The sequence below is a fragment of the Leptonychotes weddellii genome, chromosome 6 (genome assembly GCF_054177405.1).
Source record: "Leptonychotes weddellii isolate Sample4059 chromosome 6, ASM5417740v2, whole genome shotgun sequence".
Lineage (NCBI taxonomy): Eukaryota > Metazoa > Chordata > Mammalia > Carnivora > Phocidae > Leptonychotes > Leptonychotes weddellii.
This window is the reverse complement of record NC_138374.1, coordinates 102,934,167-102,956,205: the sequence shown is the minus strand read 5'-3', so window position 1 is coordinate 102,956,205 and position 22,039 is coordinate 102,934,167. Positions and strand designations below refer to the sequence as shown.

The window sequence follows — 22,039 nt, the reverse complement described above, 5'->3', positions numbered from 1 at the left end:
TCTCTTTCAGGAACATCAATGAATATTTTTTTCACTCTGGTTTTTTTAAATCAAAATTGTACATGTCCGTAGTTTATGTATGCATGTCATAAGCGTGTGATCATATGTGCCCACAGTTTGCAGGACTGAGTGTATCCTTTGGAGCCTGTTTAAAAGAGGCCAACAGCAGACCTGGCCCCACCATTTCCTCTCCCCAGAGGCACCGACTTCCACTACTTAATGCCCTTGTGAGTGTCTATTTGCATCCACTGTGCTTGGTCTTTCGATTTACAACCTCATGGTCCTCAGTCCTGGGATCCTTTCTCAAACTGCCACTGTTCACTTCTGGAACTCCCATTATTCAGATGTTGGACATCCTGGGCTGGCCTTCTAATCTTATCTCCCACCTCCCACATTCCTCCGTAACTTCGTCTTTTGGTGAGATTTTCTTAAATTTATCTTGTAACCTATTACTTTTTCTATTTTTGATATCATATTTTTAATTTCTGAGAGTTTTCTCTTTTTTCTTCTCTGAATGTTCCTTTTTTGTAAAGATTTTATTTATTTATTTGACAGAGAGAGAGCACAAGCGGGGGGGGGGAGGGGCAGAGGGAAAGGGAGAAGCAGGCTCCCCGCTGAGTAGGGAGCCCAATGCAGGGCTTAATCCCAGGCCCTGGGATCATGACCTGAGCTAAAGGCAGATGCTTAACCGGCTGAGCCACCCAGGCACCCCTGAGTGTTCCTTTTTAAAAGCAATCTATTCCTTTAAGGAGGTAACATATTTTTATCTTGGAGACTCTGAGGACAGTATTTCAGGCAGGGGGTTCTTCACCCTATAGAGTCTCTGCATCTTCCAGGCTGCTTCACTCCCTTTGCATTGGCCTCTGTCATTCCCGGGAGGACAGCGTGCAGGGTGATGCTTGGCCCTCTATTCACGTTCCAGCCTGGGATGCTAAGCACTGGCTGGGAGCTTCATGAGCACAGGAGGGGCGTGAGGACAGCAGAGCTGGGGGGCAGTCTGCTGGGCCCTGTGCTGAGGAAGTCCAGATGACTCCTCTTCAGTCTGGTTTCCTGGTCCAGTAAGGTGCTTCCAACCTCTTGCCTGGGAGAGCATAACCTGCTGCCCGTGTGCCCGAGAGTGGAGTGGGGACAAGGCTCACCATCCAGGGAGTTAAGTGTCCCTCAGCCCCCTGCTTTTACTGGGGACATCCTCTTTGTGGAGTGAGCAGAGGGGCACGCACAAGATGGAAAAGGATCTCTATATTCCTCAAAACACTTGATCCCATGCAAGACACAATGACGACAGTGTCCCTTCGCAGGGACCTCTTCTCAACCCACCCAGCAAAGCACACATTAGGACAGGGCTCATCGAATAGGAACACACAGAGAGCCAGACCACTGCTGGAGGCAAAGCAGAGAGAGGGTCAGGAGAGGAAGCCGTGGGAAGGAAAAGAAGTGCTCTGGAAATCAGGAGATGTTACCAGGTAAATCATACTGTAGAAAAATATATGTGGGGAAAGAAGCCAGGCAAAGTAGACATGGGAAAGGGAGAGAAAATTCTGTGGAAATCCTTCCCGGGGCATTTTGCCGTTAGATGGATGGGTGCAGCAGTCCGCTGGTGATGGGGCCGCGGGAGGAGCAGTTCCCCAGGGCCGGGCAATGGCAACAACACAGGACAGATGCCCGGGCACTGCGCTGGTCAGAACTTAAAGGCTCAGTGTCCAACTCAGCTAAGGTTGGAGACTCCAGATACCAGCAGCCTCTCCGTGTCCATGCGCTCTGACAACATGGGAGTGACTGGTCGGGGGGTGGGCAGGCCTGTCAGGGAGTGGACTGGTCCTCCTCCCACCTTGAAAAAATTTGAAGAACCACTCATGGAAAAGCCCACACTACGTGGAAATGTTCTTCCTTACAACGTATCCACAACAAGCTCGTTTGCTTTACTTGGTCAAGAAGGACCCGTACTAATCCAAAGGGACTCCATCACTCCTCAGTCTGCCCCCGAACCCTCTCCTGTCTGCGTTAGCACGATCTCAGAGCTGACCACAGCACTGCCCCAGCTGGTACTGCTGCCCTCCCATCCTCCTCGGGTCTCTGGGAATCAAGTGGTCTGGAGGTGGTCACCTGAGTCATGAACAGATATGTGGGCAAAAAGACACCACCCAGCTAAGTCACACTCCCTGGCAGTGAGTCAGCTGCACCTGTCCACCCACTCAGACCAAGGTACTGTATCCCCCTTGTGCTCTTTCCACTAAAGAACATACCAGAAAGTGCATCAGAAACAAGCGCAGTGGATTTTGACACTATTTCCACTGCCCCGATTTCCCACAGCCCAGAACTCCTAAAAACAGCACAAGTAAATGAGCATGACAACTAAACCCCCAACTTCCTGGGACGGAGAAGTGGGTTTTCTGGAAGGGAAGAAAACTTTACCCTGATTTTTCAATGACCCAAAATATCATGACTATATATGGGCTGCTGAAATGTAAGTGGGATGCAGATGGCTTCATAAGGCATTATTGCAAGGAAAATGGATTACAGCCCTACGAAGGGCAGCCATTAGAGAAGCAAAAGAAAATTAAACAAATCTAAAAAAGAGCCATTTAGCCCTTTCAGCAAGCTTCGGTCACCCTGCTCGTTCTACTTGATGCACATGGGCAGTTCTCATCAAGGCAAATTGCAAACGTGCAGCCGAGGGGGAACGGAACACTTATAAAACAGCCAGCGAAGCCACTTCAGAGTGAAATGTTTGTGCTAAAATTGTACCATCTCCCAAATCGCTGAAATGTGCCAGTTGCTCTAGGTTTCTGATAAAACTCCGTCTTTTGTAAAGTTGGTCAGGAGAGAGAAGAAAATGAGTTTGGATTATGGGCTCAGCTCTATAAATGCACCATGCACCATGTACCACGACCGCCACCCCCAACCACACCCACTTCAGGAGGTGGATCTGTTGCAAAAGATGTGCTGTGCTGTAACAGTTTCCTAGGCACAGTTTCCAGAAAACTCCGAAGGGGCTGGAAATCTGCAATGCAGGCTCTATGGAGCTCGAGAAATAAAGTGTGATTGTATACAGGAAATGTTCCACGCTGCCTCACAAGCAATTATCCCCGTAACAGCTCAAAGGACAGAAAAGAGAATAAGCAGGTAAAACCAGTGGTCAGGGTCTTTATATTAATGCACACATGACATTAGCTGCTTGTCTTGTTGCAAAACTGCAGGTGACTGGATACCTTCATGGTGCTGGATGGGCTGGTATTTGGGGCTCACTCAGATGGTTGTCTTACCAACAAGATATTCTGCCTAAGACCATGGAAAACTTTCAGAATCTCTCAGTTAAGAAAAAGGGTTTGTGGGACGCCTGGGTGTCTCAGTTGGTTAAGCGACTGCCTTCGGCTCAGGTCATGATCCCAGGGTCCTGGGATTGAGGACAGTGGAGATTAGGCTCCGCATCAGGCTCCTTGCTCAGCAGGGAGTCTGCTTCTCCCTCTGCCTGCCACTCCCCCTGCTTGTGCTCTGACAAATAAGTAAATAAAATCTTAAAAAAAAAGAAAAGAAAAACTGTTGGCTTCCTGAAGTAAACTGGACTTGCCAACTAATGCCACATAGCGATAAGAAAGCCAGGTCGTTCGGGCCCGCTGCCTATCACCACTGGCTTTCTGATTGCCTGAGCCATTGTGAGAAAGCTGAAGAACGGGCCAGGGTCTGCTACCTTCACAGAGAAGATCTCCTGTCCAAATCCATCCAAACGTTCCACTTCGTTGATGTACATGAGCTCAGCTTCTGCTGGCAGGATTCCACTAAAATCACAACAGCATCAAAGAAGGAAATGGTTAAGGGCAACAAAGGTAGTGGAAGGTCCTACCCTCCTGATGGCAAATTCCAGAGCTGTGGTTTAGCTCTAGTTCTGGGAAGAGCAATCATCACCCAACTGTGAGGACATGGTGCATTAGTAAGTAATTCATTAACATATTCCCCACTGGCCTTTACTCAATGGGGAATAATCAGAGGAAAGTAAAGTGTTTAATTAAGAGCCACAGCCCTATAAGCACTAATTATTCCAGACATCCCTGTGAATAATGCTGCCTGCTTTAAAAAAAAAAAAAAAGTTATTTTTCTCCCACCTGGGGGAAAAAATCTCCACTGTTAAGAGAGAAAAAAAAGGGGGGAGAGGAAAAAGTTTATGAGGGTGCTATTTTGGGCCACATATTGTGGCCGAGAGAGCCTGGGACCACTGCATAGGTCCTCTGAGGTCTGAAGGAAGGTGGTTTGTTCTCCATTGGTCCCAGAATTCTGCACAGCCCTGATAGCAAGCTCTCAGTGCCCCCCTGAGTCTTGATCCTCTCCCTCTTGACCTTGACTTGACCACCCAAAGCCCCTCGTCAGGTCTGCACGCTCAGCTCAAGCAGCCCCAGGCTCCCCAGCTCTGGCAACAGAGCTTTAAAAGGAACGTCAGAGAGACGAATTCTCCACGTCTGCATGGGCTTGCTGGTGGTAAAGCAGAAAAGGAAAAAAGGAAGGGAGAGGAAATAAAAAGAGAACAGCAGAAAGGGGCGGGTGGGCAAGCAGCAGAATTTTCAGATCTACCCGCGGGATAGAAGACACACAGGCAGTTGACTCAGCCAGGGGCTGGGACTGGGAGCCAGCGTCTCAGCCGGCCTTACCTGTGGGCTTTATGTTCCTGGGCCACCTTCTGTGTCAGCTCCTCCAGAATGGCCTCTTCCAGGGCCAAATCCTATCCACACAGAAGCAGTTAGGGCCATTTACTGTTTTGCTTGTAAACCTTAAGAGCTCTCTTTTCCAGAAGACGTTCCTGAGTAGCCTCCCTTCATCGATCTCCCCTATACTCCTTCAAATCAAAGGCTGTCCATTGTAGGACTGAGGGTCCACTGTTACTTCCATAACATGGCACTCCACGATAACTTAGGCTCTCGGCTTATAACTAACATGCTCATTTCAAGGCATAGTTTGGGTCGCTGCCTACATTCTGCAGGGTCTGGGAACAGCAACTTTTTTCATTCACCTTCTTCCCCATCTGCCTTTCAGACTCACTTTTAATTGAAATTGCTTGTCAATACTTACGTGGCTTTTTTTTTTTTTAAGATTTATTTTATTTGAGAGAGAGAGGGAGAGAGCACAAGCTGGGGGAGGGGCAGAGGGAGAGAGAGAATCTCAAGCAGACTCCCCGCTGAGCGTGGAGCCCAACATGGGGCTCGATCCCAGGACCCCGAGATCATGACCTGAACTGAAATCAAGAGTCAGACTCTCAATCAACTAAGCCGCCCAGGCGCCCCGTACTTCCATGTTTTTAACAATCAGGGTACAGGCAAATGAATTTCCAGCCCATTATCCTTTCAAAAGCTGAGCCTAGAAAGGGACTGTGCCTGGCCTTTTTTGTCCACCACCGTAATATGAACTAATTCAGAGCTACCTGAAGGCAGAGAAGGCTCATTCAGATGTTACTTGACAGAGCCTTGGGAGCATAAGAGGCCATGCTGGCTAAAACGAGGGATTTCTATAAGGTCACAGTGTGTAACTGACCAGCTGGTGTCTCAACCACCTGGATCCCAGGCCCCTGGGACCACTGGTGTGCTGGCTCCCAAGAGATGAGAGCCAACTGCACACACCTCTTCCCAACACCCCTTCAATGACAGTGGGAGTGTATCAGGGATTGTTAAACATTTGTGACAAATGCTGACAACACTGTCTAGGATGGAGAAATGATCTGAAAGAATAAATCCAAGACAGGGAGGCCAGAGAAACCAGCTCCTGAGAGCCTGACAGACCTGGTGATTCCAGAGCTCCTCGCATCTCTGGTGGTAGCCTGGGGAAGCTCAAGCCAAGGACCAGCTGCCTTAGACCCTCCCAGCTTTCACGCCCCCCGCCCCAGGCTGCTAAGCACGGAGGAGAACATAGATATGCACCATTTCTCTCGGAGCTCCAGAGGGGGTGTCAGAAGGGGCTCTGAGCTGTGTGTCCCCGTGAGGCCCTCTGAGGCTCATCGTAGACATTGGGGGTGGGGATCTGGGGCGCTGAAGTTTGCCAGAAAACATCCCAAATGCTGCACTGCCTTGATTCTAAAATACCATTTATATAGAGATGACTTCCAATTTAACAATTTTCCAGGGATGAAACACTACCCCCAAAAAGGTACCTACCTCAAAACTGCAAGAGACGTCCCATCTCAAAATCATGAAAACATGAAAAGTCAGTATCTTTTAAAGCTGGAAAATGAGGGTGTGACTACATGCTGGAAATTCTACAGCCCTGCAGATGGTCATGAGAAACCTCAGAGAAGGTGGAGGGAATTCCTGGCAGCTCTTATTTTTCATGCATTAACTGATTAATTTGCTGTTTCCTGTTCAGCCATCCACTGAAATGACTCAAGTCCATGGTAGGAAATAGGCTCAGTTCTACGTTGTGGAACAACAAAGATACTGCATGGTTCAGAAATGGCTTAGAAACGGAGTTACGTGCGTGCATCTAGCTACGGAGTGGTGGTTAACAGCCTGCTACTAATTTTGAAAAGCTCATGAAAGGCATGTGGCCACAGAATAAAATGCAGACAGGGAAGTGAAGATCAAAAAGTGCTCCATTAAACCTCAGCTTCCTACTTTCAAAGAAGAAAAAGTCCAAAGGTGCCTCTGTGCTGTTGTGCTCCATTCTGCGTCTGGGGCCTCCCTGAGGTACGCGTCCCTGCCGCAGAGAATGCGCGAGCGGCCCCGCGGGAATGAAGACTGGCAGAGTGCGTGTCTGTACCCAGCCGCACACCTGTGGCGTGCCCCGTGTTCTTAACTTTGTTCTTTTCTCTGCTGCAGAAATGCCATTTGACAAACTCGGCTGCTTTATAAGATCAAACAAGGCCATTCATCCCATCTTCCCTCCCCCACCAAAGGAATGCATTCCTCTCTCTGAAAGCTCTAGTGGAACCAAGCAGAAAGTTTACAACCTTCCATGGCTCCCCACTGCCTGCTCAATTAGGTCAACACCTGGGCCTGGCATTCAGACCATTCTTCGGGGTGACCCAGCCTTCCCTTCCAGACCTCCCCTCTCAAGGGTTCAAGGCTTCAGGCAAACTCCTCTTGCTAACAGAATGCGTGTATGTCTCCTGACATACTCATGCCGACCCTTCTCGGAAAAATGCTCCCCCCGCAACCCCGGGGGCCCATCACATGGAGCGAAATGTCACCCCGTCCTTCAGGTCCCATCCCAGCTCCTGTTCCCTTGATAAGGCTTCCCTATTCCCCCAAGCTGGATGGAAGCCTGTGCACTTCTGCTCTGGGTATGGCTCCTACAGTCTGCCTACGGTCTCCCTTACACAGTTATCTGGATGCTCATCCCACCCTGTATCCTTGTCACCCTCCCTCTACTACATTATAGGCACCTAAGGGCAGCAGCTCATCTCCACATCACCGCTGGGCCCACCCCAGGGCTCTTACACCATGCCAACGTATACGCTCTCCATACACAGGAAGTGATCCAGAAACGATCAGTGAACTGAACTCCATAAGCAACGTGTAAGTTTCACACGATCAAACTGGAGTTTCCAATCATGCACAGCTGGTTACTGATAGTTTGTACCTTCTGCCTGTCCTCTGCTTACATTTCAAAATGCACGCAGTACTGCTGCCTGAAAAGCATGGTTTTGGGCATCCTTGGGCTTGCACAACAGAGAGGGGACAGTCATGCTAATAATAAGATGACGGTGATGGCAGGGACCAGGACAACTAACTAATAAACACTTACTGAGAATTTACCATGTGCCCAGTTACATCACATGCACCCTCTCCTTTCGCCCCCACAATTGGAGTAGGCTTGCTATCCCCATTTTTAGATGAAAAAATGGACACTTTGGTTAAATAATTAATTAAATTTTAAAATAAATGGAATTAAATAATGGTCCGAGTTCACACAGCTGTTAAGTGGCACCACCAGGACATGGGCACAGAATGCTTGGCTCCTGGAGCCTGGCCACCTGACCTCAGGCCCCAGGGTATCCAGGCTGCGACATGGGGTGGAACGACACGGCAGAAGCCTAGGGACATTCACGGTTCAGATATATACGCTGACATTAGTGCCATCCAAAGGACTTTCTGCAACGATGGAAGCCACACGTGGCTACTGAGCACTTTTTAAATGTAGCTAATGCAACTGAAGAACTGAATTTTTAATTTTAACTTTAATTAACTTAAATTTGAATATAAATAGCCACCTGTCAATGTAAGTAGCTACTGTCCCAAAGAGGGAAGTTTTATTTTTATTTTTTAAGACTTATTTGAGAGGTAGAGAGAGAGCAAGAAAGTGGGGAGAGGGGCAGAGGGAGAGACTCCTCAAGCAGACTCCCCATTGAGTGGGGCTTGATTCCAAGACCCCAAGATCGTGACCTGAACCGAAATCAAGAGTTGGCCGCCCAACCGACTGAGCCACCCAGGTGCCCCCCAAAGAGGAAAGTTTTACATCCAAGAATAACACATCCACATTTGTCTGTCCACAGTGAGATTTAACAAGGTCTATGCCATTCAAGCATCTGATTTGCTCAGAGCCCGGAGGATACACAGTCTTATTCTGAAAAAGGTATGACATACAAAATAACTCTTTCCAGGCTTCACAGATAGCATTTGGACCTGTCAAAGCATTTTAACATCTACATAAAAACATTTTTACCCATAAAAATTGTAAATGGCACCCAAGCCTGGACTCTGTCTAAAGGCTATGTGATTAAGACCTTCAAGGAGAGAAAGGGGGGGGGGGAAGGGGAAAATTATCAACCCAATTCATTGCCTCCACTGACACAAAAATGCACTTTCTAAAATTCTAAGGTATGAGCTTCACTTTCCTCCCACCAAGTACACCGGGAAACCTCCCAATGCTTGAGGTGAGCCTCCGAGACCATCTGATTCAAGCCTGTTGGCACCAAATCCTATGAAGAACTTCTCTGCTAAATAATATGCTAATCTCTTTGAATGCAGGTTGATTTGCTGGGTAGAATTAACAAGGCATGAAAACAACAGGCCAATCAGATAATACTGCTGTTTTCTTGGAGGGAAGCAGAACAAGGATAGAGTTACTCATGAAAAACATAGAGATCTTACGGTATTTCCCTAACCAATAAGAATGAGGTAAGTCTGCAGCCATTTAAGTTCATCGCACACACTGACAGGGAATAACAAACTGCGGCTTTACTTATCCTAGGCTTTCACAACTTGAACTTTTGTCACCACTGGCCGACTGGATGCCAAGTTCTGCCCATATTATTTCCAAAATATCTCTTGCATTGCGGTCTTGTTTTTACTGTCTCTCATAACACCTAAATTATCTCCTTGCCAAGAGCATCATTCAGATTCTCATCTGACCTGCTTTCCTGAATGGTCTTATTGCTCTAATCCAGTGGTCCTCCAAGTGTGGGGTCTGCAAATCCACCGACAGAGCCCAGGTGTTCTCAGTCTTGAGATGTTTCATCTTATCTGTTGCCACCCCTCTGCCACTCCTGAGCAAAGTCAGACTCACCATCGACTCTTTCGTGAACACTCATGCCACCCTGCCCTTTCTCTCTCCATCTAGATCATTTCTTGCTCCCTACCTGTCTGCCTGCTGCAATCCTGCCCATTCTTTGAGCTGCAGCTCACACGCCGTTAGTCTTTAAACCTTCCCAAACCCCCCAAGCAGATGTAACCTCTCCCTACATAAAATCCTGACCGCACTTTATTACACTTGGCTTTGCATTCTGATTTTGCAAACTTCCTATTTACTCAACTACTCTGCCACCTCCCTGAGAACAAGCACCGTTCCTTATATAACTTTATCCCCTGGGAGTTAGTTACCCAGGTTAGTGCTTTGGGCAAAACAGTCAATTAAAAAAAAGAGAGAGAGAGCTGTGAATGATTGGGATTTCTAAAATCAGAGCCAGGATGTTGGAGCAGGTATAGCTTTTCAAACGTTTTAATCCCTCCTCATAACTCTTCTTATTTACCCCAAAGCTACCAAAACACACACACTCACTCTCTTCCCCCTCCTCCCCCCCAGGGATTAAAACCTAGCCTCACTCCTAATTTAACCCAAGACTGGACATTTGACTTCACTGACTCATTCAATGAATTTTTATGCAGGCAGACTACATGCCAGACAACAGTGACAAGACAGAGAGGGTTCCTGCTTAAGGACCAGAGAGCTGACATTCTAGCTGACAACCAATCAATACTGAACACGTTTAGATACCAAAAGAACTCTGACGTATATGCACATAAAGGGGATTTGGCAGGAAGTGGTTGATGGCTGGAGTCTATCATACAGGTGGTTAAAGAAAAGGAAGGCCTCTCTGAGGAGGTGATACTTGAATCAAGACCTCTACGTCAAGTCATAGGAAGATCTGGGGCAGAGCACTGAAGGTAGAGGAAAGCCAAGACGAAGGCTCTGGGATAGGAGCAAGCTTGATGTGTTCAGAAAGGAAGAGCACCAGGGCTCTGGAGAGTAGTGGAACTGGGGACTAGAGGTGTGTGTGTCAGGGGACAGGGAAGTGTCTTGAGGAGGTGGAAAGAGGCACGTTTACTTTTTCAGTGTTTTTACAAAATGTGTCGCTTCTTTATAAATGCATGGACTTGCCTCCCTAGGGAATGCGTGTATGGAAAATCCTCTGAGATTTTCAAAGTAAGAATTAAACATCCAAAGAAGGTAGAAAATTAATTAAGAAAAAGGAAATTACACTTACCATAGGAAACAGCACATATTCTCTGAGGAAATCTTGAGAATCAAACTGATGGAAGTCTCCAAAATCAGCTGAGAAGAAAAGAGAGGGGAAGGTTAGTATTTATTATGTGAAATTAAAGATGGAATAAAATAAGAGTAAAATTACCACCACATTTATTATTCCTACTTCATCCTATTTCTGCACTAGCAAATGAAAACAGTGCCACAAGGCGTTTGATATCGTTACCACTTTTACTTAGCAATACTGTAAATATCAGCATGTGAGCGCTGTTACACAATTTTCTAGGGGGAAAAAAAAACAGAGAAATTTGTAAGTGATCCCTAAGCTATTTTAAAAATTTAAAATAAACCTATACTTATGTTTTTGTTAAATATGCATCAACACATATCTTAAGAATATCTGCCAAGGGGACTTTTTAACTCAAGGTTAATTAAGAGAACTGAAGAGCCTAAACCATCTGCATCTTTTCATATATTTGCAGCTGGAAATTCCCACTGTAAATCACCCTTGGCAAGCAACCTTGTAAATTTTTACACCTCCCAAACAAGTTCCCATATTGCAAGATGCCAGAAATTCTGTTTTGTCCTGTTTTCATTTCACGATGGTATATCTGAGCATGCAAAAAAATACAGTGAGTCCATATCGTCAATGTCTTGCTTCTCATCCCACTAGCTCTCAAGAAGAAAAAAAAAAAAAATCAAAACAGCATACAAATTTAATTTCATGTAAGAGATCTGGCATCTAACAGGAGATATGGAATGCAGGAGTCCACACAGAAGGCCAGCGAACAGACGCTGCTGAGAAGACAAGGACGCACCTACTAACTCATCACATAACGAATGATCAATTAATTAGGGGAGGCATTCAAGATAGCGGAGATCACGTGCTCAGCCTAATTTCAAGTTTACTCACCAGTCGTCATATTTTATCACAACTTATAACTCTGTGGCTGGGTCTTTCTAACTGCCCAGTAAGGGTTCTCGAGGAAATTATTTTACAAATGTTATAGCTGGGGGAGCTTCCCTCAGATTGTACAGCTAGCTTTAGGACGCAGTGAAAAGAGAAACCAGGCTAATAAGTTCACCAACTTCCTTCAGCCTGAAAGCTATTGTCAGGGTCTTCCACTACCCAGAATTTCTGTAATAAACCCCATGGTTGAAGAGTGAGAGGGGTAAACAGAGAGTAATAAGGTGAACAGAAGAGAAAGCTTTTTGAAAGGAGAAAGAACCAATTTGCAGATGAGGGACAGAGTGGCTCTTCTCTCTCTTTTTCCTATTCAAGGTGTCTACTCTGTTATTTTGATGATTTTTCTGTTCTATTAATCGTTCTGGGCACTGTTCCTTCCCCTTCTAATCTTTTAAGTGGACGGATACGATCCAACATATTTTGTGTATTTTCATCCACAAGGTAACAATAGCAGCTAACTACTAGGAATCGTACGTCCAACAAAAATTGCTAAACTGCTAATACCCCAGGATGAAATAATCAAAGGAAGGCTGCCTCTTTAGACACTCCAGAACCCAAAAGGTTCAACTTCAGTTCAGAGTTTGGGATGGGAAGTTCAGTTCACAGCTTCTGCAACAACAGTCCACACACAGCAAGGACTCGGCGGCTGGCATTCCATTTGGACGGGAACCGATTTTAAGGAAAAACAATGACTGAAAGAGACACATGTTTCTTTTAAAAAATCACACTTTGATCTTCTTTTCAATATTGACTAAAAGCAATTAAGCCACCACTCAATAAAGAGTCATGTATAAATCTATGTAAAAATCATGTAACGTAGGTTACATAAAAATACATGTAACGATTTAGAAAGATTAAAACAAATAAATCTAAATAGGACAGACTGAAAGGTAAATATACTCCACTACGAGTTTGTTGCTTCATATTACAATCATGCATTTTATTTTATTTTTATTTTTTTAAGTAGGCTCCATGCTGAGCGTGGAGCCCAACACAGGGCTCAAACTCACGACCCTGAGATCAAGAGTCAGACACTTAACCAACTGAGCCACCCTGGGACCCCTACAATTGTGCGTTTTAAATTTCTCTCTTCAACTCTGTGAAATAGGGGCACCTGGGTGGCTCAGTGGGTTGAGCGTCTGCCCTCGGCTCAGGTCATGATTTCAGGGTCCTGGGACTGAGCCTAGCATCTGGCTCCCTGCTCAAGCAGGGAGTCTGCTTCTCCCTCTGCCTCTGCCCCTCCCTTCCACTCCTTCTCTCGCTCTCAATAAATTTTAAAAAAAAGAAAAATCTTTAAAAAAATGATGTAACTGTGTGAGAGTAAATTATACTACAATGTTTAAAGATATCACACTTGAAACTGATGGGAAAGTCAAAGAGTCATAACATGAAGCCACAAAATATGACCACAGTGGGCAGTGGAATAATTCTGAGAAAATGTTCCACAAACCCTGAATGTAGCTTTCATTAAAGGCAGGATGAAAGCTATCTCTTCAAATAAAACTAAAATTATACAAGCATGAACAATTTGCAAACAGCTTTGAGAAAGCCACCAGCCTGCCACCAAAAAAAATCACGATTTCTGCTTCATTTTTTCTATTTCTGCATTTGTAACGTATCTTGGAATGAAAAGTGAGAGTTACTAAGGGATCATCTAAGTAAATTCAGTTTTTCCCTCTGAGAGGCCAGCAAAACTGCAGTCAAAGGAAAACTGGGATTTCACATGGCGGCCACCTCGCTCCTTACCTTGCACAGCCAAGCCAGCCAGCCGGATCACCTGTTCCAACGTACACCGCAACCGCCCTTCAAGCACGTCTTTTTTGACTTGCAGGTAATACTGATATCTGGTCGTGGGAACACAGGAACAAATAATCTTAAAAACACATACTTGGAATATGTTCCCCACAAGATCAGTGTCTCTAGATGTAAAACCCTGTGTACCCAGCAGGACACACAGGTGATGCCGATAAAGGTCAGCTCCATAAAAGATGGAAAGTGCCCTCTGCCTGTGTTTATCTTCGTTTGATGTGGCAAGTGCCACATCCCGTGCATTCTCAGTTTGAGAGCATTCTCATCAAATCATCTCACTGTAGGTCAGCAGGATGAAATACTTGATAAGGACCAGTTCTTCATAACAGAGACCGGGAAGGAAAATGCTCTTCCACACCTGGACACCCACGGCAACAGGGCTGCCAAATCGACATCCCAACAGCGGTGTATTCCTAAAACAATTCTGGAAACACGCCATTTTTAAAACTCAACAGTTTGGTGGGGTGGATCACAAACAGGTCAAATCATTTGGCATTCTGCTAGTGGCTAGGACAAAGCTTTTCAGAGCGAGGCTCACCCTACAGGTCTGTGACTCACAAAAACCCAACCCGAAGTACAGCCTCAACCCAGCAGAGTGCAGGTAAACAGTGTGTGCCCATGTGCAACATCCAGCCTCAGAATGGACCGCTGCCCTCAGAAGCCAATAAAGCTGGACTCTTGGAATTACCTGAACATTTAGAAATCTCCTCACCCCCAAACCTTTCTTCCTAGCACTCTCCTTCCCTTGACCATACTCTTAAAACACAGTCCCCTCTAGAATGGACTTATCCTAGCATTAATTCTTGGCAAATGCTAACAACCTTTCTGCTCTTGGTAACCATGACTCTCTACTTTTTCTAAACTTGGGACATGGCAATCCAGGGAGCTCAAGAGTGATCCAAAGCTCAACTCTTTTAGAGAGGGGCAATCAGCACTGAGAGCTAATTACTGTCGTCTCTACCTTGATATCACGGATATCATTACACGGCAATCCAATGCCTATGTGAGGGAAGGACTCAGGGTCTCTACCTCCTCCATAGAGTCTCTACTTCCTCTCTCCTCTTGGGTCGACTGGACGGGGGTACAGACAACCATGTCAGTCTCTGGTGGGAAAAATCTATACTCCAATCAGAAGGACCAACATGGAGTTATTAAAAAATTCGTTTTAGTAAAACTTAGTATATAATAGAAAAACAGCATGTTCTTTCTACTCCCACCCTACCTTCACCTAAAATTAGCCATAATCATCTTACAGGCTCCGCTACTGAATCGGTGATTGTACTTCCTGTCCACATCAATTGATTAAATCAAGTAATGCATATAGTAAGTACCGGCGCTGATTTTCAGAGACAAGTCCCTGGTATGGGCAGAAAAGCTTTGTGCCCACTCCGTGCTCTGACATCAGTGGACACGGCTCCATTTCACCTAGTTACTCTCTCCTTAGCTGGTGAGGCGCACCATGGATTCGAAGCCCTTACACAGAAGAGCACGTGGCTAAAAGTCTTTGGCTGGTAATGAAGGAGCAGTGCTGCTGTCTCCCGAAAGTGCATAGACTAATAAGGAGGCAATCCTAGGCAGGATACTTTCAAAAACCCTGTGAAATTGAAGGCGCTGCCTGGGTGGTGGGGGGGAGTTTTGGGCAATCATCTGCCATGGAAGGAAAAGCGGAAGTCGTAACCTGTCTCTTCATTAGTCACAGCAGAGAAGAGAGTAAATGAAAACATTCTGAAGTAATAATTGTGTATGAATTTAAAGAAACACCAAGAGTAGGTCAAAATAGAGAAGACTGAAGAAATGTGGTTCGCTACAGTTAAAATATGCCTCATGTTATCTGCTGGTTCCCTTTTTTCACCTGTTCACTAAAGTCCCCAAGCTCAGGTGTATTCAAGCTCAACGTTTGCAAACGTTTAGCCCAAGGTGAGTTAACACTACAGAAGTGTGTAGTCCTACGCACTCCCATAATACAGGCGCCTACTGTTTGCCTACTTTTCTCCCATTCCAAGGTGGAAAAGAGAGCAAGCTGGGCACACGGTAAGTGTCAAGGCTCTCGGGTTCCATGGTTTTATTTGAAGCTGCAAGAGCTCCAACAGAAATGGCTTACGTTAGCGCCTCTGCTTCAAGGACTGTGCCCCCTGTCAATCATGAGCAAAGCTCAGCTTTTACAGCCTTACCTAAATAACAGATTTATGGGGGCGCCTGGGTGGCTCAGTCATTAAGCGTCTGCCTTCGGCTCAGGTCATGATCCCAGGGTCCTGGGATCGAGCCCTGCATCAGGCTCCCTGCTCAGTGGGAAGCCTGATTCTCCCTCTCCCACTCCCCCTGCTTGTGTTCCCTCTCTCGCTGTGTCTCTCACTGTCAAATAAATAAAAATTCTAAAAAATAAATAAATAAATAACAGATTTATGTCTAAAAGTATAATCTGATGCACACTATTAGTTCACCACCTGGGAGAAAGCTCAGTAAAACCTGAACTAGGAGGGAAAACATGGGCTTCGGAAGCCTACTTCCCTTTCCATGTAGCATAGCACATTTCCTGTTTGTGTTCCCTCCCCTCAAGGTTCTTCCTCAGCACCGTCTGCCATGTTCTTTCCTTGTTCCCCAGCCTGGTTCTTGGTTTTCCGCTGTCACCTGTCTTGTGCCTCTGGGCCAGTTTTCAAGGAAACAGTAAAAGCTCCACTCATTCATGTAAGGTCACCTTCCCTTCAGGAGACTGGGAACTGCCCATGAGCCTTTTATGGAAGATCTTTTATGCTTCTAACCTAGCCGGTTCTTAGAGAGGAGAACACCTCCTTGTGGAAACTGAGGCAAGGAAGGGGGGTCCTAAGTCAGCAAAAGATCTTTTAAGTGTCAAGAGTTCATTGTGAAAGCAGATAGATCATTGAAGAGGAGCCACTTAGAGTCTGAAGACCATACTTCCTAAAGTAGGAGAAGAAGAAGAAAAGAATGATGAGAAGTGTTACTTCATCTTATTGCCAGAGGATCCTGTTGGGACTTTCTTCAGAAAAGTTTTAAAGGATATCAAAACCAAATAAAACAACCAAATAATAACAACAAAACCCCAGAATTTCAGGATAGGAAGGAATCTTAAGTTTACTGAAGAAAAGTACAAATGGGATTCTCAAAAAAGAAAAACAAAACAAAACAAAATACCCAATTTCAAGGTAGGAAAAAGTGGTAAAGTTCACCTACTCCTCCTTATCTTACAATGTCAAATCTCTTCTATATGCCATCCATTCCTTGCCATCTTGAGTGTTTTTTTTTTTTAGATTTATTTAATTTAGAGAAAGGGGGAGGGGCAGAGGGAGAGAGAGAGAGAAAATCCTCAAGCAGACTCCCCACTGAGCTGAGAGCCCGTCGATCCCACTGACCCTGAGATCACCTGAGCCAAAATCAAGAGTCGGCTACTTAACCAACTGAGCCAGCCAGGCACCCCATCTTGAGCAGTTTTGACTTATTTTCTGCTCTCCAAGCCCAGGAGAAACATGGATATTGACACTTATTAAGCACTTCCTGTATGCAGAAGTTGGTTCAATGCTGAGGGACATCCTGGAAAGGTTTACGACAGTCTCTGCCTTGCGGGATGCTCATCCGCTCTTGAACCACTGACGTCATGGTTCTCTCTCTAGTGCGCTATTAAGGGCTCAATTTTTAAGAACCAAAGAGTAAAGCATTTTAAAAGGTGTTACCCTAGCATTACCTGCCATGGCTAGAGCCTTTGATCAGCTGATACCTCTGGGAATATAATCCATGGGATCCAGCAAAACAATAGTTACAGTTTTCTTATCCTGCTGATTCCAATTTCATCTACAGCTATCACTTCTATAACACACGAGGGAGTTTTAGAACAGATCCACTCCATTCTAGGCAATGGTCTGTCCTAATCCACTAGCAAGGAACACCAGGATTGCTCCTGGTCGTTCAGGTTAAACATAAGCTTGTACTGGGACACAAAACAGAGGAGCTGAAGAAAGCAGAGCTCTTTCCTGGAAGCCATCCAGATTACGAGAGAATCTGAACAGCATTAATGATATGCTGCTATTACCATGTAAGACTGTGGAGATTAGGATGTGTGATCGCAGAAACGAGAACGAAACTGGACCACTTTGGAAACTGTTTGGGAGTGTTTTTGCTCAAAAGGCGCTTTTGTAAAGTATAATAATTCTATCCTCTATGAAGACTAAATTAGAGAATATGAGCTGAAATTCTATTTCTAGGATGTTTGGCTTTTGCTTATTTTTGATTAGAGATTCAATTCTAACAGTGGTAATATATAACAGTGAATCCTATTTTGGAAACATGCAATTTCACGGAAGTATACTCCACCCTGTCATAGCTTTGGGTGGAGGGAGGAAAAAAAACACACACACACACACACACACACACACATATCAATCCTCATGCCAGGAAAGTAAGTATTTGCCAACTTTCCAAAGGGATCCTCTTTGAAAACCCAACCTCACAAGGAAAACGTTTTAATATTTTTCATATTCAAAGACCTGGAAATAGTCCATCTGACTGCTGGGGTCCAATGAATGGTTTTAGGTTAGGATTCTGGTCTCCCTCTACCAACTGATGAATATAACTACGCTTGTTGAGGAAAGGTAAAATTTCTACTTTCAAAGTTTTTTGCTTTGTTTTTGTTTTGTTTTTAAACCGTAGAGATTAAAATTCAGGTTTCTCTAGGGGAAACAGAAAAGCTTCCTGACAGTCAGTGCTGTTAAATACTACAACTGACAGATAGTATGAACCAGTCTTGGGAGGTCTTGTCTCATCTGTCTGGAATAGTTCCATCCAATCTCAAGAAAATAAGTGACTTTTCCATGTTCCTTCCTCCCCCTGAGATTCTGTAAAGGAAGTTTTAAAAAATGCCATACTGGGTCAAATCAATAGAGCATTCAGTACTTCTGACAGTCGTATCAAAGAACTCTTTCAAAATTATACCCTGTAACATTATCCTCAACATTTACAGATGTACCGTTCAGATCTTCAATCTCTCTTTTCCATTTATATGTGCGGCATTTATCTAAGCACTTATGCAACTCGGCTCTATTTGCAGGTCTGTTACTACCTCTCAGATTGAGACATTCCATGTGGTGTTCTGAAAAGTATGGAGTGTACTACCAGAGAACCACAAATAAGGCGAGAGGAACGCAGAGGCCGAGGACATGTTGCTTTTAAAGCATTTCTCCCACCCCTCCCACAAGTGAAATATTCATTCCAAGTCCAGTTCAGCAGAAGTGTCTCCAACAGAGAATAGCCATGGAAGTCTAAAAGCCTTAAGAGCTGATTTTGGTCATGGTGCTCCTCAAGGGCTCCACGTTCTCAGCATAAAGCACAGGATGGTGAAGAAAGGAGAGGGGGTGGCCATTAGGACTGTTCCAAATGTTTGCTCTCTGTGGAGCCTCCCCTCCGTCCTCCCCCTACCTGCCCACCAACCTCATCAACTCTGGAGTCAAGGGAATGGCGTGCCACCCAGGAGCAGAAGCCTTCCAAGCCGTCTGTTTCCCTTTGCCCTGAGACCTGCAGCGTCCAAGTAGGACTGCCCCTCGGTTGGCCTGAGCTCCAGGGAGGGAAGGCAGTGGACACAGTGGATGCGGAAGGTGGGCAAGAAACAAGCCTCTCTCTGTTTCTGAAGGCCACAGAGATCCATGGGTCGTATGTCGTCATGGCATGATTTAGCCTAAGCTATTTGACAAGGGAAAGATTTCAAAATCCAACTCCTACCCTTTTGTTTTTAGAGAAGGAAACTGTGTAGGAGGGAGAAGAATGACTTGCCCAAGGTCACACTGCTCTTGGCGGCAGGGCCGGACAGACCAGAGCCACCCAGGCAGTGCGAGTGGGATCTGATTCCCAGCCCTTGCGACCAAGTCATCGATTCCACCGAAGTCCAAAAATAAAAACGAAAATAAAAATGCCACTACCTGGTGGTTTTTAGGATCCCACTGCCTCTAAGGAAAGGCTTCGATTACCAAGCAGCCTTCCGCCCCATCCGACTGCGTGTGCCACCACATACGAGGCAGACGCTGACATGAGGCGCTTTTCTGTCAAAACACAGGACAGGACAGTCGTAAGGGGATTCGGATCTGGTTTTTGGTCCTGGCAGCAGCCTCTGGGAAATTTCACTTTCCTCCTCCAGAGGTGGGTGGAGGGAAAGACGACCAAGCTGTGTATTCTAATGACTCGTTAACAACCTTGTGAGACGCACAGAGGGACAAAGTAGAATCGAGAGAGCGGGGTCTCTGACAGTAGGCTCCCACCTAGAAGGAGAGGCTCTAGCCAGAAGTGGGTACAAATGGCCCGTACATGTATGTATTTCCAAAGGCAGATTTTTTTTAAAAAGCAGATTGCAGTTCATCCTTGGTGTCACATGCGGTCTTTACTGACTCTTGTGCTGAATCGATGTACTTCTGTTATAGATCATAACGAAGGGATCTAGACTTCATTCTGTTGCTAGCTGACTTAATAACCCCTGATGAGTGGCATGATTGGCACATATCACCCATGCTTTACTCCTTTTACCCCAGTGCCCAAGGAGATCTGAGAGAGAAAGAAAATGCTTTCTCAGAGTTAAAAATAGGTTAGTGAAAGCATTCTGTAAGCTCTAACTATCGACCCGCCGTACCACTGTTATTATCAGGCAGCTCCTGTCTGCCCCCCCTTCTCTACAGGTCAAGGTCAGTCAGCCCAGCTTCTCTCTTCCCATGTGCCTGGTCAGTACAGATGAGACAAGTTAGAGAGAGCGGAGCATGTCAATGCCATCCTTACATTCCTCAGTCTGCGACGGCTCTACTCCAGTGGGAGGGCGAGAGAGATAAAGATGGGTTGTTTGTTACTGTTATTACAAAGGAAAGGGTTTCCTCACTAGAAACCTTCCCTCACAATCAGCCACATCAGAAGAATCTTGCTAGAATGTACTGGAACCTAGCTCTCCCAGGACAGTGCAGGATGTACCAAAGCATGACCATTGCTTTCTGGTTGACGTTATATGGGGCAAGTAAGAAATAAATGTACAGGTTTCTCTACTATGAAAGACAAGAAAGCGGATGGGGGACAGGCTGTCCTAGAATTCTGGGGTACAGAACAGCAAAGGAACATAATTTTAACACTGAGATTGACAGAGATACCAGCAGGAGAGAACGAGCACATTCCATCCATTCCAAAGGGTGTTCACCACTGTAAATCCAGATAATGGCCAGGGTGGCCCACCCCGTTCTCTGTCTGCCAGGACCAGATAAACAGGACGCATGCAGGCCTGCAACCAGATAAACCTGAATGCCTCCCTCCCTCTGTCCCTCTATCCTCAAACCCCTGAGAAGATTTCAGTTGATGATTATTCGAGTATAATAATGTATCTGCCACCTGACCTGTGCACTATCTTATACTTAATGAATGTTCAAGTTCACAGTCAATTAAAACTCTGCATTGTTGAGCAGACAACAAAGCCAACACTCCTGCAACTGCAAAACTGAAATAACCCAACATGGGGGGGGGGGGGGAAGGGCAAGACTAAAACTATAACTCAGCAAAGATAACCTTAAAAGGGAAAGTTTTTCTCCTCGCCGTTTCACACCACAAGCCAATACATGTGCATGCATGAAAATACAAACACGTGCATATGCTCACACACACACACAGGCAAGACTGTCTCAGCAAAAAGTCAATTCCAGAAGTTTTCAGCGTTCATCGATCGATACCCTATTTTGCCACAGACACCTAACTTCTTATCAGGGCTCCTTAAGTTTCAGTGAGTCAAAGGATTGCAATTCTTTCCTAAAAAGGATAATGTTTGTTTAAATGCACACAAACACACACAGGCCTTCACTTCACTACTAGTGAAAAAAGGCCAATGATAGCAAGGTGTTGCAAAAGAGAAAAGCATGCCACAACCTGATCCTTGCTTTCTGCTCTTGAACTCCTGCATTAATTATAACAAATTACAGGGAATCCAAGTACAGTTTATAAGTACAATAAACTCCCTAATAATAGCCTATAATTTAATCAAGGGTTCTCTTTAAAAAAGAAAAACTCTTTCTCTACAATCCATCATAGAGGGAGAGAGAACACCCCAACCCCACTTCTTTCTGCCACATTCTGTGCTAGTGGGTACAGATTCCTTTATTCCTTTATGACAATCACAACGATACGATTTAAAAGAACCAGACAGGGCGCCTGGGTGGCTCAGTTGGTTAAGCGACTGCCTTCAGCTCAGGTCATGATCCTGGAGTCCCGGGATCGAGTCCCACGTCGGGCTCCCTGCTCGGCAGGGAGTCTGCCTCTCTCTCTGACCCTCCCTCCTCTCATGCTATCTCATTCTCTCTCTCAAATAAATAAATAAAATCTAAAAAAAAAATAAAAAATAAAAGAACCAGACAGGTTTCACTGCTGTGGGCTGTGATGCCCTGAACTAGGGAAATATAACAGAAGTAGAAATACCTGGTCTCGAAAGAAAATACAGTCCTAGAGCATGTGATGTTAAAATAGAATCCGAGTCTGTTCTGCTCCGTCTTAAAAAACTCCAATGACTTGGAAAACAGTTTCGCAGTTCCTCAAAAAGTTAATTATGGAGTTATCATATGACCCAGC

The 22,039-nt window shown here is 45.3% G+C and overlaps 1 protein-coding gene across 3 annotated transcripts in view; it reads right to left on the bottom strand.

Moving 5' to 3' along the window:
- The window catches only part of PTPN14 (protein tyrosine phosphatase non-receptor type 14), a 192,844-nt gene that overhangs the window by 42,862 nt on the left and 127,943 nt on the right, over positions 1 to 22,039 (bottom strand). For all 3 annotated transcript variants that reach the window (XM_081824800.1, XM_081824801.1, XM_081824799.1), the window contains exons 4-7: positions 13,394 to 13,491; positions 10,682 to 10,749; positions 4,641 to 4,711; positions 3,689 to 3,776 (exon numbers count right to left, since the gene is read on the bottom strand). In XM_081824800.1, the coding sequence (XP_081680926.1) occupies positions 3,689 to 3,776; positions 4,641 to 4,711; positions 10,682 to 10,749; positions 13,394 to 13,491 (325 nt within the window). The remainder of the gene's footprint in view (positions 1 to 3,688; positions 3,777 to 4,640; positions 4,712 to 10,681; positions 10,750 to 13,393; positions 13,492 to 22,039) is intronic.